Source organism: Ovis aries, chromosome 21, assembly GCF_016772045.2.
Source record: "Ovis aries strain OAR_USU_Benz2616 breed Rambouillet chromosome 21, ARS-UI_Ramb_v3.0, whole genome shotgun sequence".
Taxonomy (NCBI): Eukaryota; Metazoa; Chordata; class Mammalia; order Artiodactyla; family Bovidae; genus Ovis; species Ovis aries.
The window spans coordinates 33,685,233-33,704,035 of record NC_056074.1 but is presented as its reverse complement, the minus strand read 5'-3'; the positions used below and the strand labels follow the sequence as shown (position 1 = coordinate 33,704,035).

The following is an 18,803-nucleotide window of genomic DNA, read 5'->3' as shown; positions in this document are numbered from 1 at the left end:
TCATGGCAAATAGATAGGGAAACAATGAAAACAGTGAGAGACTATTTTTTGGGCTCCAAAATCACTGAAGATGATGACTGCAGCCATGAAATTAAAAGACACTTGCTCTTTGGAAGAAAAGTTATTATCTACCTAGACAGCATATTAAAAGGCAGAGATATTACTTTGCTGACAACAGTCCATCTAGTCAAAGCTCTGGTTTTTCCAGTAGTCATGTATGGATGTGAGAGTTGGACTATAAAGAAAGCTGAGCACCGAAGAACTGATGCTTTTGAACTGTGGTGTTGGAGAAGACTCTTGAGAGTCCCTTGGACTGCAAGGAGATCCAACCAGTCAATCCTAAAGGAAATCAGTCCTGAATATTCATTGGAAGGACTGATGCTGAAGCTGAAACTCCAATACTTTGGCCACCTGATGCGAAGAATTGACTCATTGGAAAAGACAGTGATGCTGGACAAGATTGAAGGCAGGAGGAGAAGGGGACGACAGAGGATGAGATGCTTGGATGGCATCACCGACTCGATGGACATGAGTTTGAGTAAGCTCCAGGAGTTGGTGATGGACAGGAAAGCCTGGTGTGCTACAGTTCATGGGGTCGCAGAGTCGGACACGACTGAGCGACTCAACTGAATTGTTATCTTTTAGGGAAAAACAGAATTTCAAGACAATCATCGGGCCACCAGCAATGTTTATCACTACTGAGGTAGTAACTGTTTCTGGGGCTTTTGGAGGACAAAGCTAGGAAATTTTTAAAAGAGATAAAACACCCAACAAATTCACATTGATATTTCTGATTCAAATTTAGGACCAGTGCAGTATCGACTATAGCATCTTATGTCTGTATTTTCCTTTTTCCTACACTCAGAGTCCTTCTCATGTTACTTTTTGCTTTTGTTTTTTGTGATGTCTCCTTTATTTTCTTTTTGAAAAAGATTTATTTATGTATCAATGGCTGTACTGGGTCTTCACTGCTGTGGGCAGACTTTCTCTAGTTGCAGAGAGCGGGGGCTACTCTCTCATCGTGGTCCAGGGGCTTCTCATTGCAGTGGCTTCTCTTGTCGCAGAGCATGGGCTCTCGATGCTCGGGCTTCGGTAGTTGTGGAGCACAGGCTTAGTCGCTCTGTGGCATGTGGGATCTTCCCAGACCAGGAATCGACCCCTGTCCCTGCATTAGCAGGCAGATTCTTTACTGCTGGGCCACCAGGGAAGTCCTGCACTATCTGCTTTGTTTAGGGAAGGCAACAAGGTACCATTTTCTCACTAGTTCAGTGAGTTTGCCCTTAATGCAGTTTTTGTCAACTTGCCAGCTCACGAACAACAGAATGCTCTAGTTAATTTGAGCGAAAAAGAAGAGAGAGAATTATTTGAAAGATTCTTAGGAGGCTCTTAGAATCTCTGGGCAGGTAAGAGAGGCAAGAAGGGAGGAGACACAGCCAGAAACGTGGCCGGACACACCACAGGGCTGCCTGGGGAGCCCCACTGCCCCCAACCTCGGGAGACGGCTCGCCCCACTAACCATGGAGGCCCGTCATGCCGCCCTGCTGCCCGGAAGCTGCGTGTTCTGCGGTCAGTGTAACCAGAGAGTGGTCTCCGGGCTCTCCTTCTTCCCTCTTGAGTAAGCCTCCTGTAAGTGCCTCTCTGGTAAGTGACACCTGTGCCCTCCCCAAGCTAGCTGATAAGTCGAGTTCTGTTCCTGCTTTGGGTAGACAGGATGTGCAATATAGAAATTCTGCCAACATAGAAGAGCTGCTCCAAAAACACCCTGTGGTGTCCCCCGATGGGGCGGATGCAGGCACTCTGAGCTGGCAGTCTCGGAGCCTCCCTAGACGCATGTTTAATTACCTACTACTCTGGTGAGCACCACTGTGAATTTCTGCCTTGTCCACATGGTCAACATGTCAAGGTTCATCCTTTCCTTCACCTGAGATTTGTGGCTGCCCCCTGACCTGTGGTGCTGCATGGGGCCTACATTGGTTTGGTTGGTTTTTTTTTTTAATCAAAGTACCCAATGCATTTGCTTGCATTCTGAGTCCAGGGCTCATTCACCAGGTTAAAGGAACTTTATGTTTTAAGCAAATAATGTAAATAAATATAAATAAATATGCACGTGGCTTTATAAGATCCTTGCAGCATATTATCTTCACTGCAAAGAAAAAAAAGATGATAAGATTGATGTTTCTACTCCTAGTATAAACCCTTCACTGGCCACATTATCAGGTTACAAATATTATCATCTGATAAGAAGTTGTCAAAATTTTTATTTTTATTTTTTGGTCAGGTGGCATTCAGAATCCTTGTTCCCCAACCAGGGATTGAACCCAGGCCATCAGCAGTGAAAGCGAGGAGTCCTAACCACTGGGAAGTGCCAAAAAGTTCTAAATTATCAAGACTGTGGATTTACTTTGCACATTAATAATGTCCACTTACAACATACATTTAACAATGACATTCCTCATTCTAAGTGTATGTTGAGTCAGGTGGCACTGACGAATATTTCAAGACCAGCATGATTAATGTCATTTAAAAATTTAATATCCAGAACATGAAGCCACTACAATTTTTTCAATGCTTAAAGTCATGCAATATTCAATTACGTAATTTATAAAATTTCATTAAGGAATGATAAATACACACCTTGAGTTCTTAATTAAATGGCAAAGACAGGAAGCCATAAACCAGTATAGAATCATTTTGTCCTGCTGCAGTAATAAAAAGGCTGAAATAAAACACGGAAGTGACATGGTGGCAGTATAATTCACTGTCCTGTCAGCAAGTGCTGTTGGAGGAAGGTGGATTTGAAGAAACAAGCAGAAAGCCATGTTAGACTATGTTTGGAAGAAGTACAACCCAATTTATGGTATGTTGTTGTTTAGGCACTTAAGTCATGTCCAACTCTTGTGTGACCCCATGGACTATAGGTCACCAGGCTCCTCTGTCCATGGGATTTCTCAGACCAAAATACTGGAGTTGGTTGTCATTTCCTTCTCCAGAGGCTCTTCCTGACCCAGGGATTGAACCTGTGACTCCTGTATTGCTCAGACGGCAGGAGACCTGGGTTTGATCCCTGGATTGGGAAGGTTTCCTGGAGGAAGGCACAGCAACCCACTTGAGTGTTCTTGTCTGAAGAATCTCATGGACAAAGGAGGCTGCAGGGCTACAGTCCATGGGGTTGCAAAGAGTTGGACATGGCTGAACGACTAACACTCCTAAGTTGCAGGCAGATTCTTTACCACTAAGCCATATTCAGTTCAGTTCAGTTGCTCAGTCATGTCTGACTCTTTGCAACCTGAGCCATATAGTATTTGCCAATTGTTTTAATCAGGAAGTACGCAACTACTTTTTTTTTTTCAATCAATCCCTGTGTTCTGGGAAAAGATGTTTTCAACAAATAACACTAACTCACATTCACTGAGCTCATCTGTACTGGGCATTGGTGTAGCTTTAGCATCTTTCCCTGTGGTCACTCACTCCTAACCCAACAGGCTAGTGCTGCCTCCACCCCATTTCTTCAGATGGAGAAACTAAGACACAGACCAGTTATGCAACATCCTCAAGGTCACCAGTCAGTACGTGGCCAAATTAGAAAAAGCATCACGAGGTTTGGCTTCAGAATTCCCACTTGTAACATGATAGCTACCTCTTCAATTTTATTTGTATTTTATGGGAAAGAATGTAGTATGCAAAATCTGGGAAATGTAATGCTTTGACTGGGAAATGAAGTCAGTCTGTTCAGTCGCTCAGTTGTGTCCGACTCCTTGCGACCCCATGGACTGAAGCACACCAGGTTTCCCTGTCCGTCACCAACTCCCGGAGCTTACTCAAACTCATGTCCATCGAGTCCGTGATACCATCCAACCCTCTCATCCTCTGTTGTCCCCTTCTCCTCCTGCCTTCAATCTTTCCCAGTATCAGGGTCTTTCCCAGTGAGTCAGTTCCTCGTATCACGTGGCCAAAGTATTGGAATTTCAGCTTCAGTATCAGTCCTTCCAGTGAATATTCAGGACTGATTTCCTTTAGGACTGATTTCCTTTAGGGAAATGAAGTATCCCCAGATAAAGTTTGGTGCTAGAAATCATTAAGTGCAATGCTACCAAATGTCTCCAACCAACAGAGTTATTCTGGTTAGAATCAAGAACATTTAAATATAAATCTTCACCATAGTTTTTAATAAGGCAGGAAGTATCCAAGAAAACATTCTGTACCTCAGAGATTCATCCTGTGACAAAGTATTTAGAGTTGTACTTAATGATGCTAAACTGTTTTCTGGTTTTCATTTTATTTAATTGATCTGTTTTTGGCTGTGTCGGGTGCTCCTGGCTGTGCTGGCTTTCCTCCGGTTGCGGCTAGCGGGGGCTGCTCTCTAGTTGAGGTGTGCGGGCTGCTCACTGCAGCGGCCTCTCTTGTCGCTGAGCACAGCCCTGCGTGCATGGGCTTCAGTGGGTGGTGGCTCCCGGGCTCTAGAGCGCAGGCTCATTGGTTGCGGTGCGTGGGCTCTGCTGCTCGCTGCATGTGAGATCTTCCCAGACCATGGATCAAACTGGCGTCTCCCACATTGGAAAGCAGATTCTTTACCACTGAGCCACCAGCAAAGCCTTTTTGTTTGCGTTTTAAGCTAAAAAACACCTGTTCCAATTTGCTTTCTCTAAAGAGAACTATGCTGTGGAGAAATTCGAAAACCAGCATCTGGAAAGTTTTCCCCTAGTATATAATTCTGCTATCAAAAGTGGTGTCTCACCTGAAAGACCCATTTGTATACTTAAACTCAGGAGTGGAATCGGTAGATAGGATTGGAAATTAAGTATTGTGCTGTTAACAGGCATGGCCAAAGATAATTTCTCCCATCCCAGCCTGTTTCGGCAAGGTCTCTCTTTCAGCTTAAAACAAAACAAAACAAAACAAAACACTTTATTGAGGTATAATTGACATAATAAACTGAACATATTAGAAATGTACACTCTGATACGTCTGATACATGTCAGGCTTACACAACCCTGAAACCATCACCACACTCAAGAACTCTTTCAGCTTTGATAGCCATGAGATACAATAATGAAACAAGCAGACTTTAGAACTAGACTTTCTAATTGCTCTGTTGCAAAGTGTTAGGACATGACTTGAAAATAAGAAGGTGTGGCCCAGCATAACACCCTACTTCTTAAGCACATAACGATGTCCTTCCAGGGAGGGGAGAGGAGAGCGACTCCACGGGACAAACCAACAAGTGTACCTACAGGCAAGTTATTAAGGCCAAGACAGACAGTGGCGATTATGGGGATAGCTCATACCCTTGACGAGCATGGCATTTGGCTGTGGTCTTCCTCCCCAGTAACACACAACCCTAGGGTCTTATCATGATTAAAAAAAGGTGTAACCAATCCTGGTAGAACATGTATGCTGACCGGTACTCCTCAAAGCCATCAAAAAAGAGGAAAGTGTGAGAAAGTCTCTACAGTCAAGAGAAGCTTAAAGAGACATGTTTTCCTGAAGGTTTTACTTTTGTTTTAGGTTCGAAGGATTCATTAACAAATCAAACCACTTGTGGCACAGATAAACAATTTTTTATGGAAGATTATTGGACCTAATTTCAATATAGTCATTAAAAGAAAAGAAACAATAGAGAAAAGTAACAGCATACACATCACCAAATTGGGCTGACCAAAATCCAGAATTAAGCAGCAATGGGAAGTACCTTGTTAACAGCAATCTGGAGTCCCATTTGGGAAAGCCCCCTGGGCAGTGCATTCACCCTTCGGCAAGACTTCAGATTGCAGTTTTGGGGGCTCCTGTTTATAATCCCAGGCTGAAAACTGATATCAGCATCAGATGGTGTACAAAAAAATACAGCTTTACAAAGCTGTTTCACAATTTTTGTTGAGTCACAAGAATTCTTAGACCTTGGGGGATTGGCGAGAACTCCAGGGGCTCAAGAATCCCAAGACCCACCCCTTTCTTATCTAAAGGGCTGCCTGATTGCTGCGCTTGCAAGTGAGCAGGTAGGTACAGAATCTGAGCAGAGTCGGAAGCAAAGTTGGAGGCCTGCTCTCCTGCCTCTGAAGCCTGAACAAGACTTCCTCCAGTTTGATTTCCCTAACAGGACACATCTAAAAATGTGATATCTTGGGACAGAGAAAGGACATGGGGTAAAAACTAAAGAAATGTGAATCATCTATGGACGTTAGGTGGGAAAAGAATGAAAACAATCACTTTGCTTCCACTGAAACTAGAAACATTTCACTAGACCAGAAAGGCTTTATTCCTTTAGTAAATAAAATTTTGTGGGGAAATTTCATCTTTTTTATGCTTTCCAAATTTCCATTTATAAGTGCATATATATACTTTTAAAATGACTATCTAAGACACAAATTTTAAAGGTTTTGGAGTGCTGGTAAGGAACAAGGAACCTTTGTGCACTGTTGGTGGGAATGTAAATAGTGGTGGTGCAACCACTATGGAATACTGTATGGACATTCCTCAAAATAGTAAAAATAGAAATACCATTACAAAAAGGTTTTATTGATGGAGATTGCTGCTGTAAAGAAAGAGCCACTGCCTTCAGTTCAGTCAGACCTGGGTTAAGTCGGCCGAGAACTTCTGGAGATTGATCAAGAAGCCATGCTTCATCCATTTCAAGGATGCTAGAAAAATGCGTTCTGTTTGGTCAAGTCCTGTCCCCTCCTCTGGATACCTGGACCACGCCCCTCAGGAAGGCACAGCTGTGCTGGTTGTAAAGGTCTGCTGGACCCAGTGCCCAGAGGTCAGGAGAGACACCATTTCCCCTTGTTCACTGCAGCTAAGAGGGCATGGTGCCAGCGGGCCCTCTTTTACAAGGACCACTTCACCCTTTGCCCCAGAAAATTACTGCATACCCCACAGACTTTGGCTCTGTGCAGGAGCGTGTGAGCTGGTGGCCATGTGTCAGCTGTGAAACGAGGGTGGGACGGGGAAGCCACGGGGCCTTCCAGTTCCTTCTCTCAAGAGTCCACTTCTAACAGTCATGTAAGGCCGTATGTTCCTTTGGAGGGGACCCCGGGGCCTCCCCAAATTTGAGCAACTCATCACGTCCCAACCTCTCTCTCATGTCAGAGAAATCAGTGTCGCGGCAACTGATACCAGAGTTACTGGGACACCTGGGCTGGCTCAGACCTGACTGCCAGGTTCCGATTGTCACTGAGAGCAGACACAGGAGGTAGGAGGACCTTGAGCCAAAGTCCGCAGGAGCTTCGGGCGCCGGAGGCCACCAGGAGGAGGTGGGGCCCCATTCCCCAGAGGCAAGGCTGAGTCACCTGCAGAAACCGGGAGAAGAGCGAGTTTCTCCCAGGACGGCATCAGGGAAGGTGCCGCCAGGGAGCGGAGTGGAGTTGGCTTAGATACGGCTGCCTTACATATGCTTCCTTTTTTTTTTTTTTTTAATTTACTTACTTATTCCACTGCACCAGGTCTTAGTCACACCAGGTGGGATCTGGTTTCCTGACCAGGGATTGAACCCAGGCCCCAGCTTTGGGAGCACTGGACCACCAGGGACGTCCAAATTTCCTTTCAAAATTAAAAAACTTTAATCTCCACAGAGCTTCTACACATCTAGCGTTCTCCATCATTCTAGGGTGAGGAGGACACGGGAGCCTCGTTGCCAGGACATTCAGATCCACCCTCAGCTCCCTCTGTACCGACGCCCTCGGGGGGGGGGTCGGAACCCACTGCTGTTTCACCAGCGCCCCCTGCCGCGTGTCTGAGTCACACTGTCAACAGGGGCGTGGGTGATGGACCCTGGGGCTAAGAACTGGTGAGCTGGACAAGCCCTGGCTGACAAGCGCTGCATGTGGGGTGACTCCAGCCCCCCGTTTCCCAGGACCGACATCCCCTGGGCAGGGGGTGTCATTCCTCACCTCTCTGTGTAAGACAATAGCCCCCTGTGAAGCCCAGACAATAAAATGAGGCAACGCATTCAAAGCAGCTGGCAGATGGCAGGCGCTGACCCAAGCGAAGCTGGTCTGTTAGATTTGGGAGGGAATCCTAATGAATGCAGACCCACACATCCCCGCTGGTATTGCAGAGGGCCAACTGAAGACACCCTTCAGAACTTGGAGACACTGGCTTCAAAGAAATGAAGTTTCTATTTTCCCAACTTCCTGGCAGCGAGTTGTGAGGTCAGTGCAGGAGGGAGGGGCAGATGGGGAGCTGCTGATGGCAACAAAGAACCAGCCGGTTCAACTGGTTTGCCCCAAGGCATTTCCTGGCCAGAGGCTCATAAAACGCATGCCCCCAATTCCAGTATCTAAAGAACATGCATACACCATGTCTGTGCACACATGGACACGCAGTGGGATCACGACAGCACCATATATGTAAGCTGCATCACACTCCACTAGGGTGAGGACTGCTGAGATCAGCCCCTTAAGTTACTCACAAGCAGAAAGACTTCCATCACAGTGAAAATTACCCCAGGGCACAACGCACTGAGAGCAGGTGTTGAGTAAACAAATCTCCTTCAATGAGAAAACAGTGCCTGCTAGTGGCAGGTTATTTAAGAAACTCAGAAATGAAGGCTGCAAACCTTTCTTAAAAATTCAGCCCCAAGCTCTACTCACTGTCGCCAGGATCGAGAAAAGTCTCATGTTAATAAACAATTCTATTTTGTTGCACCAAACCCTTCACTTTCTTATTTATTTCTTTTAGCTAATCATGTAGTTCTCACGTTTGATCAAATGATCACTACACATTTATGGGAATTCAGATGGTAAAGAATCTACCTGCAATACGGGAGACCTGGGTTCCACGCTGGGATTAGGGAAGATCCCCTGAAAGGATCGGCAACCCACCCCAGTATTCTTGCCTGGAGAATTCTATGGACAGAGAAGTCTGGTGGGCTACAGTCCATGGGGCCACAAAGAGTTGGACATGACTGAGTGACTAACACTTTCACTTTCAAAGGCAGTCAAGAGGAAATAGGCATATGGAGGACAGTATGAGATCCCTTAAAACACTGGGAATAAATCTACCATATGACCCAGAAACCCCACTACTGGGTACACACCCTGAGAACACAATTTTAAAAGACACATATCCCCACACTCATTGCAGCACCATTTACAATAGCCAGAGGGAAGCAAGCTAGATGTTCACTGACAAATTGATAAAGAAATTGGGGTACATATATACAACGGAGTATTACTCTGACATAAAACACAGAATGAATTTGAGTCTTGGTTCTAGTGAGGCGGATGAACCTCGAGCCTGTTACAGAGCGAAGTAAGTCAGATAAATACAGTATATTAACGCATATGTATGGAATCTAGATAAGTGGTACTGATGAACCTTTTGCAGGCAAGGAATGGAGACACAGATGCAGAGGACGGACTTGAGGACGCAGTGCGGGAGTGAGTCAGTGGACGAATGAAGAAAGTACCATCAACATACACTATCATGTGTCAGACAAACAGCTGGGGGTAAGTTGCTATGTAACACTGGAGCCTAGCCTGCCACTCTGTGATGATCTACAGGGGTGGGATGGGGGGAAGGCAGGAAGGCTCAAAAGGGAGGGAGTATGTGTGTAATTAACGGCTGATTCGCATCGCAGTATGGCCAAAACCGAAACAACATTGTAAAAATTAAAAAACAAACAAAAAATAATAAAAGGAAACAGGCAAGTTAGAGAAGGAAGAATACTTTATAAAAATTCTACTGCACAAACTCAGATGGATTTGTCCTCATAAAAAGAAGATATGTTATAAGAACTATTAAGATCAAGCCAGCAGGGAATTCGCAGGCGGTCTGGTGGTTGAGACACTGCAAGGGGCACAGGTTCTGACCCCTGACAGGGGGACTAAGATCCCACATGACACCAGGGATCAAACATTCCTCATGTAGCGCAAGGAAGAAAGGGAGACAGAGCAATGACGCAAGTTCTTATGAATTTAAAAACATAATTACAAAACTCACTAGAAAGGTGAAGATACGCAAAGGAATCACCCAGATTACAGACTATAAAGAAAAAGGAGCAATTCGAGGTTTAACCAGTTAACAGTTTTAGAAAACATAAAATACAGTGGAGGAAATCATTACAGAAATAATGAAAGACTATTTCTCTGAGATCAAAAATGTCGTAAGCTTTGAGGTTGAAGGAACTTTTCCTCTTTTTAAAATGAAAAATGCAATTCAAGCTCATGAGTCCAGCCTGCTGGACCAATTCCTGCCTCCGCCAAGTGGTCAGTGACCCTCCAGAAAAGGAAGCCACCCACTCTCCGGGGTGGAGGGTTGAAGCCGTCACCACAAGTAACGCCAGGCCAATGACACACGGAGTCCTGGTGGAAGTTAAAGTATTTATTGATGTGTTTAAACTCTGTACATTCTCCACAGATCAGATTAAGGAGTTTTTAGGTGAAGCTTATCTGTGCATAGTGGGAAGAAACATGGATGGGTAAAGGGGAGGAAGAAGAAAAAAAACATCACAGGGAAATAGAAAAAAAGATACACCACAGGTTACCAGAACCTTCTGAATTTAAAAAAAAAAAAAAAAGGAAAAGAAGCAGCTGTGAGCAGCAACATCAACTACACAAGCATCACAGAGACTCATGTGAACGAAACAAAACTTTCAGAGCTTCCATGGGGTCTACAGGTCATTTCGTGTACAGCTTGGAACATCCACCTTCCACAGAAAAGCACACCTCCCTGGTTCTCCCCGAGCTGCTGGCTGTCTCCTCCTGCCGTCTTCTCCCAGTGGATGGTGCGGACCAGTGCCTTGGCCAGGGAGGGCCAGGAATTACCCAAAGAGGAAAACTGCACATCTAGACATCACTTGGGAAGGACGTGCGTGGTTAGAAGCTACGGTGAGTCAACAGCAGACAGAGGAAGGTCACCGGGTACCAACGACAGGCTAATTTCTGTGGAAGAACTGGATTGAGAAGGAGCGCAGCAGTGGGCCTGCTCTGCACACACAGGCTCGCTGAGAGATGCTGAAGCGCAAATGCTTGCTCTGAGCACCTCTCTGGTGACAGGACTCGTGTGAAGACACCCTGGTACCCAGCGGTGGGAGCACCAGATCTCCAAGAAAGGGTCCTTCAAAGGCATTTTCAGAGGGGATGGTGATGTACTTTAAGGACCAATAATTACAGCTCCTGATTCGGCTTTCTCAGCAACTTTCTGAAAGCCCATTTAAAGGTAATACTGCCTCCTCTTCTTCCTTTTTTTTTTTTTAAATAAAAACCAGGACAATGAGCCTTAAAGAGTTGGTTTACACAGTGCAGCTGGAACAAACAGCCCGCATGTAGCATGTTCAGTCTATCGTTGACAATCAAAATTTTCCGTTTCAATAGAGAACATGTGTGAGACGATACAATAGAAGTGAGATTCCTGATTAATTTAAAAAAAGAAAACTACATCCGTCAAATATCTGCAATAGATCATTTGTTCATTTAAGGTTTATATATCATATATTGTTATATTAACATTTTTTTGCCCATTTAAAAGAATGGAAATTGCGACTCTACAGTAGTACTTTATAGTCTTAATGCTCCAGGAGATCTGAGTGTCGAGGAACTCCTCTGGAAGTCACTGTCGGTCCATCGCCCATCCAGACCTCTGGACGTCTGCTGCCCGCCCAACCTCCCTCCACCGGCGCTGCGCTTCCCCCGCTTAAATCTGCATCTGCTCCAGGTATTTGTAGGTTGGGTTTTCGTAGCCATGGTTCTGCATCTTGCTCAGGTGACGCTCTTCTGGGGTGAGCATCGGGTCAACCTGGAGGAACAAAGACAGCAGTCACTGTGTGAACGTAGGAGAATGTGCCAGAAGACATGAACTGTGCGATCCCCGGGGACCACGGGGGCGGACCAGCCAAGAGCAGGCGGTGAGGACCCAGGAGGAGAAGAAAGAAAAGAAGAGGGTCAGGGGGCCTCCCTGGTGGTCCAGCGGTTAAGAATCTGCCTTGCAACACGGGGATACAGGTTTGATCCCTGGTTGGGAAATTAAGATCCCACATGCCGTGTAGCAATGACGCACATATGATGCAACTACTGAGCCCTCACGCCCCAGTGAGAGCCCTTGTGTTGCAACGACAGATCCCGCATGCCCCAGTGAAGACCCCAGGTTTGGCAACTAAGATCCGACGAAGCTAAAGAAATGAGAAAAGAAAACCAGGGGCGGTATCGGCGCAGGAGCTGGGACGGAGAGTTCCGCTTCCAGTGGCAGGGTCTGGGGAAGGGGCGGCAGGCGCCACGTCGGGCTGCGAAGGTGGCAAGAAGCCCCTGAAGCCGCCCGAGAAGCAAGCCAAGGAGATGGACGAGGAGGGTAAGGCGTTCAAGCATAAACAGGAGGAGCAGAAGAGATTCGAAGGGCTAAAAGGGAAGGGCATGGGGAAAGGACCCCTGACCACAGGTGGAATTAAGGAATCTGGCAAACAGTAAGCTGCTCCTTGTGTCCAAGGTGGTGATGACCTTTAGTTCCATTCCTGTGCAGACATCCACGTTCCCTGCCGTAGCGGCTGCTACACCTCTAGGTAGGATGAAGTACTGTCCTGGAACTTTTTGTACATTTAAAAGGTTTTTTTTCTATTTATTTATTTATTTGTTTTTTTATATTTTACTTTACAATACTGTATTGGTTTTGCCATACATCAACATGAATCCACCACGGGTGTACATGAGTTCCCAATCCTGAAACCCCCCTCCCACCTCCCTCCCCAAAAGCTTTTTTATAAAAAAAATAATAATAATAAAATAAAAGAGGGTCAGAGAGGCCAGCCTCCTGAAACCTAGAGTCCATGTTGGAGGGAACGGTGAGCTGAATCTATAGCAAGTCTCTGCTCTGTCGTGTCTACAAGGGGCGGCCTGGGCCAGGGCGAGCCAGGCCAGCAGCAAGACCGGATGGCCTCAGGACTCCTCCAGCTCCGGAATCCTACCACCTGTTCAGTGTCCAGGAGGAGGTGAAACCAGATAACTAAGTACATTTGGACTAATTTTCCTAAGCACATTCTATTCCTTACCATATTCATTTTCTGGAATCAAGACACCGTGGGCATTCCCACCGCCCACTAAAAACTAGTGCTAAGTAAACATTTCTGAATACAAATGAGCAAAAGATGGGTCAGAAAACAATCTGGTCTGGCTCTTTCTGAATTTTCTGCTGCTTTTTTTCCCCTATTGAAAAATAAGAGTGCTATTCCTCTTTCATATTTTTAAGATTCAGTTCACTCACATAGCCATTGTTACCTGATCTGTTGTATACCTACCTGGTTTGCTCCTTAGAAAACAAGTCAAAAGAACCCAACTATTAATAGATATTAAAAAGTTAAAAAAAAAAAACAGTATTAGCAGTCCTTCATTCTCAAACATCTAACACACCTGAAAAAAAAAAGGGAAACACTAAGGAAACAATATGAGAAAACCATTTTCTCAGCATCAAATGCTCTTACGACTTCCTCACATTCACAGTCAAAGCCCAAATTAATGTTAAATGTTGGTGGCAGCCCTTGTGACTGGATCAGCTTAATTCAGCAGGGGCTGACTTCCAAGATGGGAGCCAATAACACAGCGATTAAGCTGATGCTCGGGTCCTGTCCAGCTCATTGACGGCTCACCTCCACGATGCCATGGCTGATGCTGCCGTACTGCCTCCTCCTCAGCATCACTAGGCTGATGACGATGATGGTGGCGATGGCCACTGCGACGACCAGCAGGCCGATGAGGGCACTGCTGCTCAGGCTGAAGTCTTCCCGCAGAGGCCCTACAGACTCCTGAAGCAACAGAACAGACAGGCCACAGGGTGTGAGAGACAACAAGCCCGTAGGGGCGCCAGGACCCTGCTGTCCAAGTGGTTATCCAGGTGGGGAGGGCCCCCATCCTTTCCCTCCAGGGACAAACCCAGGTCTCCCGCTTTGCAGGCTGATTCTTTACCAGCTGAGCAACAAGAGAAGCTCAAGAATATTGGAGTGGGTAGCCTATCCCTTCTCCAGCAGATCTTCCTGACCCAGGAACTGAACTGGGGTCTCCTGCATTGCAGGTGGATTCTTTACCAACTGAGCTATCAGGGAAACCCTTCCTTTCCCTTCATGGGGATGCTAATCTTTCTTATCTGAAAGTACAGGAAAATAGGGGACGAGGGACCTTGATAACTAGACAGCAGGTGCTGCTCCATCTTCCCCCTGAACTGAGAGGGCGGGAGAGAAAACAGCCAAGGCTGACCTGAGACCTGCCATCAGGCTTTGGAGCAAAACACATACCGGTTCTTCCTCAAGGCCTCCAACTCTCTCAGAGTTGAAAATCATTTCCTTCACGTCCAGGGTCTCATCAATGACCTGGAACAGTGGGAAAATGTCACCAAATGAGTGGGAGGCAAAGTTTAGCACATAGACAACTACTTTGCTGCTCCACATACCATTTGGTGGAGGGAAACAGACACTGGACAGACACCCAGTAACCCATCAGTTTGGCCACGTTCGCCTAGGTCCACTCACCAAACCCCTTAACAAAGGGCCAGGTGTGCGTGCAGAATTCCTGTACAGCAGTTGCCTTTTAAGGGCTGTCACCTGCCTTTTCCTATAAGTGACCATCACGGAGATATTTCAGGACAGATTATCCAGCAGCCATGTTTAAATACCAAACTCAGTTAAGGATAATCTAGAAACATTAAGTGATAAACATGCTAGAAAAATAATTAGCAGGAGGTATAAACCTCAGGCAGCTTAAGAACCAAATGTGACTCTATTCCACTTCAAGTTACTATATCTACTCATTAGAAACAGCCTCTCACATTTGTTCATACCCTTAGTTGCATACCTGGTGGCTCAAAGGTTAAAGCGTCTGCCTGCAATGCAGGAGACCTGGGTTCGATCCCTGGGTTGGGAAGATCCCCTGGAGAAGGAAATGGCAACCCACTCCAGTATCCTTGCCTGGAGAATCCCATGGACAGAGGAGCCTGGTGGGCTACAGTCCACGGGGTCGCAAAGAGTCGGACACGACTGAGCGACTTCACTCACTCACTTAGTTGCAAATATTACTTTCCACTATATAGCAAGAGATGAGCTACGGCTGAAAGAGTTGCTCCGTCTCATACTCAGATGCCGAAGAACAGAGCCCGACTGCGGGGGCAGTGGGAGCCCAGCCTGTGCTCCCCTGTGGGCACGGACATGTCGGGGTCCAGTGAGGGAGCGTCCAATCGTTCTCAAAGTTAACTCGGAGACGGAGGAGGGAGAAGTGGCTCACCATGTTTTCATCCACTTTCTTCTTGCTGTTGATCACTTTCTCCTCGGCCCCGATCAGTCCTCCATCCTGCTCTCCCAATGCAGATCCTGAGTGCAGAGAGCGCAGCTGTCTCCCAAGGTGGGCTGAGCTCATGCCCGCCTCACAGAAGTGGCAGACTCCCTCCTGAGGGTCAGGAGCCCCCAGGGCATGCCCCCACCCCCGGCTCTCGATGTGCTACTTCCTCCCATCCTGGAGGATGCGCCATACTCCACAGGGATGAGGGACACAGGACCAATGGGTGTCATGGGACAGGAAGAGGATGCGGTGCTCACTGTGTAAGCCTTCAGGAGAGAACGCGGCTTGAACTACAAATACAAACTGGGTCTAAAGGCCTTCCAGCACCGAAAAACCGTCGACCCCTCTGTGATATCACCAAGCACCTACTACCCCCACTTGCTCCTTTGTCATCGGGGCTCCGAATGGAAGAACTGTCACCCCTGCACGCCCACCTCGAGCACCATCTTTCTGCTGAAATGCCCTCCCTTCCCTTGTACCTGCCCATCTGTCCTTCAAGCTGCAGATCTTTTGGGGAGACATTCCCAGGTCATGGTACTTAAAAGTCACTGTGCGTGATGACTGGCCTTGTTCTGTCTCTCACTACGTTGTAACCCTCCCAGGCCTGGATCAGACCATCACACCCTGAACAGGAAGGAGGCATTCCCTACACAGGGATAATTCTAACACCAGGCTGGACAGCACCTCTCCAGAAACAGAGCAAGAATGTCAACTGTCCTCTTGTCAAGGTCAGACATCGCCTGAGCCAGCGTCGCCTGTGCGTGGCACTCCGAACGACAACAAGAGGAAGAGTAAGAGGCAATCTTCTAGTTTTCGCTCCGAAGCATGTGACTTCCAGCATTGAGGGTCGTGTTAATAATAACAAACACAGTGCTATACAGATGCCTGTGACCTGAACCTTTTACAAATAGGTCAACCTGGCAACATACTTGGCATTCTAAGGCCACCATGGCAGGCGAGTCAGATGCCAATATGGGTATCCACAATCCATGGGCTGCTAGAGGCCTGGCCGCAGCAAAGCTCTCCAGCTCACAGCCAGACTTGGGCTGGACTCAGAGCCTCCAGTCACTACACTGCAGCTTTTGAACCCCCAGCCAGCTGACACTTCACTCATTACAGTGCAGCCAGAAACCAGGCAGCTTTTTCCCCCAAAGCTTTCATTTTAAAAGAGCCTCACAACGTGATTCGAGGGCGAGTTAAAGCAGGGCTGGCTTCTGTAGCCTCAGAACGTCAATGGAATAGTAAGGCTGTATTTCAGCGTACAGATGCTCATGACCAAGCCCAATCAATTCAAACTGCTCCTCCCATCCCTCTCTCTCTCTCTCGTCAGAATTTCAAAGGTCCTAAGGGCAGGATCCTATTTGAAAAGCGTGGCACTGAACCAATGGACTCAAAGCCCTACTGCCAGTGTGCAGACCGTCCTAACACTTTTTTTGGTGGTATAACCCATGCGTTTCTTAAATGCCGACCCAAACCACTTTGGTTAGTTAGAATGAATAATCAGGAGACGTTAAGAGACCAAAAGTTAACGTTTAAACTATTCCAATGAATAACAGCTGAAGCATAGAGGTGAAAGCCAGTTAGACTTTTAGAAAATTCGTCATCTAAACATGCGCTGCTCAGAAGAATGTCCTCCAGTGACGGAGAGGAATATCCAAGGGAATAAAACCAAGCTCACACACCCTTGTATTCTGAAAAACAACACATACACCACACCTCCAATCCTTCAGCCAGGGCACAGCACACAGCAGTCAGTTTGTGTGTCCTTGTTCACAGAGACTCTGGAGGCTGTGCCACCCACCCACCCAGAAATGCCGCAGCCACACTGCATTTCAGGAAATAGAAGCACCGTGGGCTTGGAAGACTGAGGAAGCCAGGTTCAAATTCTGGCGGCTCTACTTCTTAAGCTCATGACTTAACTCATGGAAGTTGACGCTTCTTCAACTGCCTTATCTAGAAAAGAAAGTTAAGACCGCTGCCTCCAGTGTGTGCAGTGGGTTACACAGGGTTAAGGTTGCAAGCATGCAACGAGTCAACTTTGAAAACTGGACACTTATTACATCAGGAGTTCACTTGTCTCCACCTGTTTCATCCATCAGCTTCTACTATGTCCTAAGGGACGCTACCTCTCAGGGGACATGAGACAGCTGCAAACAGACACACCTGGGCATGGACAAAAAGCAAGGGACAGCTAAGAAGAAAGGAAACAGATGTAAGCGGGAGCGGCAGAGAAAGAGAGGGAAAATAAAATGACTCTCCACCTGGCCACAAGTGTGGTTTTACTTATGCCAGCAACTGGCAACCAACCCGTTTAAACTGGATATACTTTCAAAGTCCACCCAGATTAAAAGGGTTTATGAAGAGTCTGCTTTGGTTGCTCAGTACTCAGGTGCCGGAGGTATGGCGGCACTGGCTCCCCTCACAGCCACATCTGAAGGGATGAGGTGGAAGAAGTTGATGATGGGATGAAGCAGAGCATGAAACTTCTGGGCAAATGAAGGGAATGTTCCTTAGAGGGAACATCTATGACAAACCAACCTTTCTTCACTGGGCGGTACAACTCCGGCTGAGAGTCTAGCAGAAAGGAAAGCAACAAAAACAAAACAGCACAAGAGGAGATTAAGGAAAAAAAAATGCCTTCTTTCAAAATTCCTACCTTAGACCTTCTCTGTAACACAAACGAAAATCATGCTTCCTTACAAAAGGGGCCTGCACTTCCCCATAAGCAAACAGCATCGTGAGAGCTACAGCAAGACTGGAGGGGAGGGGAAAAAGGCAGGTGGTCTTGGGTCTCTCGGGAGGGCTTCTGTGAGATTTCTAAATCATTTAGCTTAGCCCCAAGTTACCTTCCTGAGAAAGTAACAGAAACACAAGTTATTCCTCATCGTGGTTTTCCAAGGAGACAAGGTCCTAGTTCACAAACATCTAAGATGCTCCCGCCAGTAACAAGCTATGAAGCAGGGACCCTCACAGCCCTGCAAGGGTGCAAGGGTGGGGGTCTGTGAGGGAACGGCTGGGGAGGGAGGCGGCACCTCTTTGTCCAGCTCCTTCCTTGGATTCTCTTGTACTATCAGACGCTGAGCGGTTCTGAGTCGGCACCTCTGAGACAGTTGGTTTAGAAGGAAGACACCTGTGTTGGGGTCTGGAGGCCTCTTTCTTGGGCCTCTGTGGCAGCATCATGGGATCTGGGCCCAGGACTCAGGACTGCCTCAACTCAGGCTCCAGTCCTTCCTTCCCACCTATAAGCTGTGTGACCCCAGGCAGACACTGACCCTCTTACACCCTGGATACCCAAACAGGAACACTCCCAGGCCCTTCCTGAGAGCGTTATGTTGGGGAAGACAATATATAGGAAAGCATCCACATACAGAGGCTGGAGTGTGTGGAGGCCTGGACAGCGGTGGCCACTGTTTTTATCATCACCGCCATCAGCCGCGACAGGGGCAGACAAATAAATGGAAGCTGACTGCACACCCTGGCCTCGGGGCCTGGGACCAGCAGCCTGTTTATTTCTGGTACAGACTCGTGGCTCTGAGAGCACAGTACAGACCCGGGAAG

At 47.0% G+C, this 18,803-nt stretch overlaps 2 protein-coding genes across 7 annotated transcripts in view; one reads left to right on the top strand and one right to left on the bottom strand.

The window, feature by feature from the left end:
• Window positions 1–10,302: 10,302 nt before the first annotated feature.
• APLP2 (amyloid beta precursor like protein 2) overlaps window positions 10,303–18,803 on the bottom strand; it is a 63,611-nt gene continuing 55,110 nt past the window's right edge. For 2 of the 6 annotated variants that reach the window (XM_015103111.3, XM_015103113.3), the window contains 5 exons: window positions 17,784–17,819; window positions 15,192–15,277; window positions 14,210–14,284; window positions 13,568–13,723; window positions 10,303–11,730 (listed from right to left, as the gene is read on the bottom strand). In XM_015103111.3, coding sequence (XP_014958597.2) covers window positions 11,629–11,730; window positions 13,568–13,723; window positions 14,210–14,284; window positions 15,192–15,277; window positions 17,784–17,819 — 455 coding nt within the window. In that variant the 3' untranslated portion in view covers window positions 10,303–11,628. The remainder of the gene's footprint in view (window positions 11,731–13,567; window positions 13,724–14,209; window positions 14,285–15,191; window positions 15,278–17,783; window positions 17,820–18,803) is intronic. The other 4 variants (XM_015103112.3, XM_015103114.3, XM_015103109.3 and 1 more) reach the window with 3 other exon arrangements.
• On the top strand, window positions 11,787–12,914 carry LOC114110150 (translation machinery-associated protein 7-like). The gene is made up of 2 exons (XM_042238419.2): window positions 11,787–11,839; window positions 12,110–12,914. The coding sequence occupies exons 1-2, from the start codon at window positions 11,787–11,789 to the stop codon at window positions 12,393–12,395; spliced, it is 339 nt and encodes a 112-aa protein (XP_042094353.1). The 3' UTR covers window positions 12,396–12,914.

Excerpts from the sequence above, each read along its gene's own strand:
- LOC114110150 (XM_042238419.2), top strand. The coding sequence starts at position 11,787 with ATGAACTGTGCGATCCCCGGGGACCACGGGGGCGGACCAGCCAAGAGC. Across the intron at positions 11,840-12,109 it reads GGACCAGCCAAGAGCAGGCG|AAATGAGAAAAGAAAACCAG; the intron begins GTGAGGACCCAG and ends ACGAAGCTAAAG.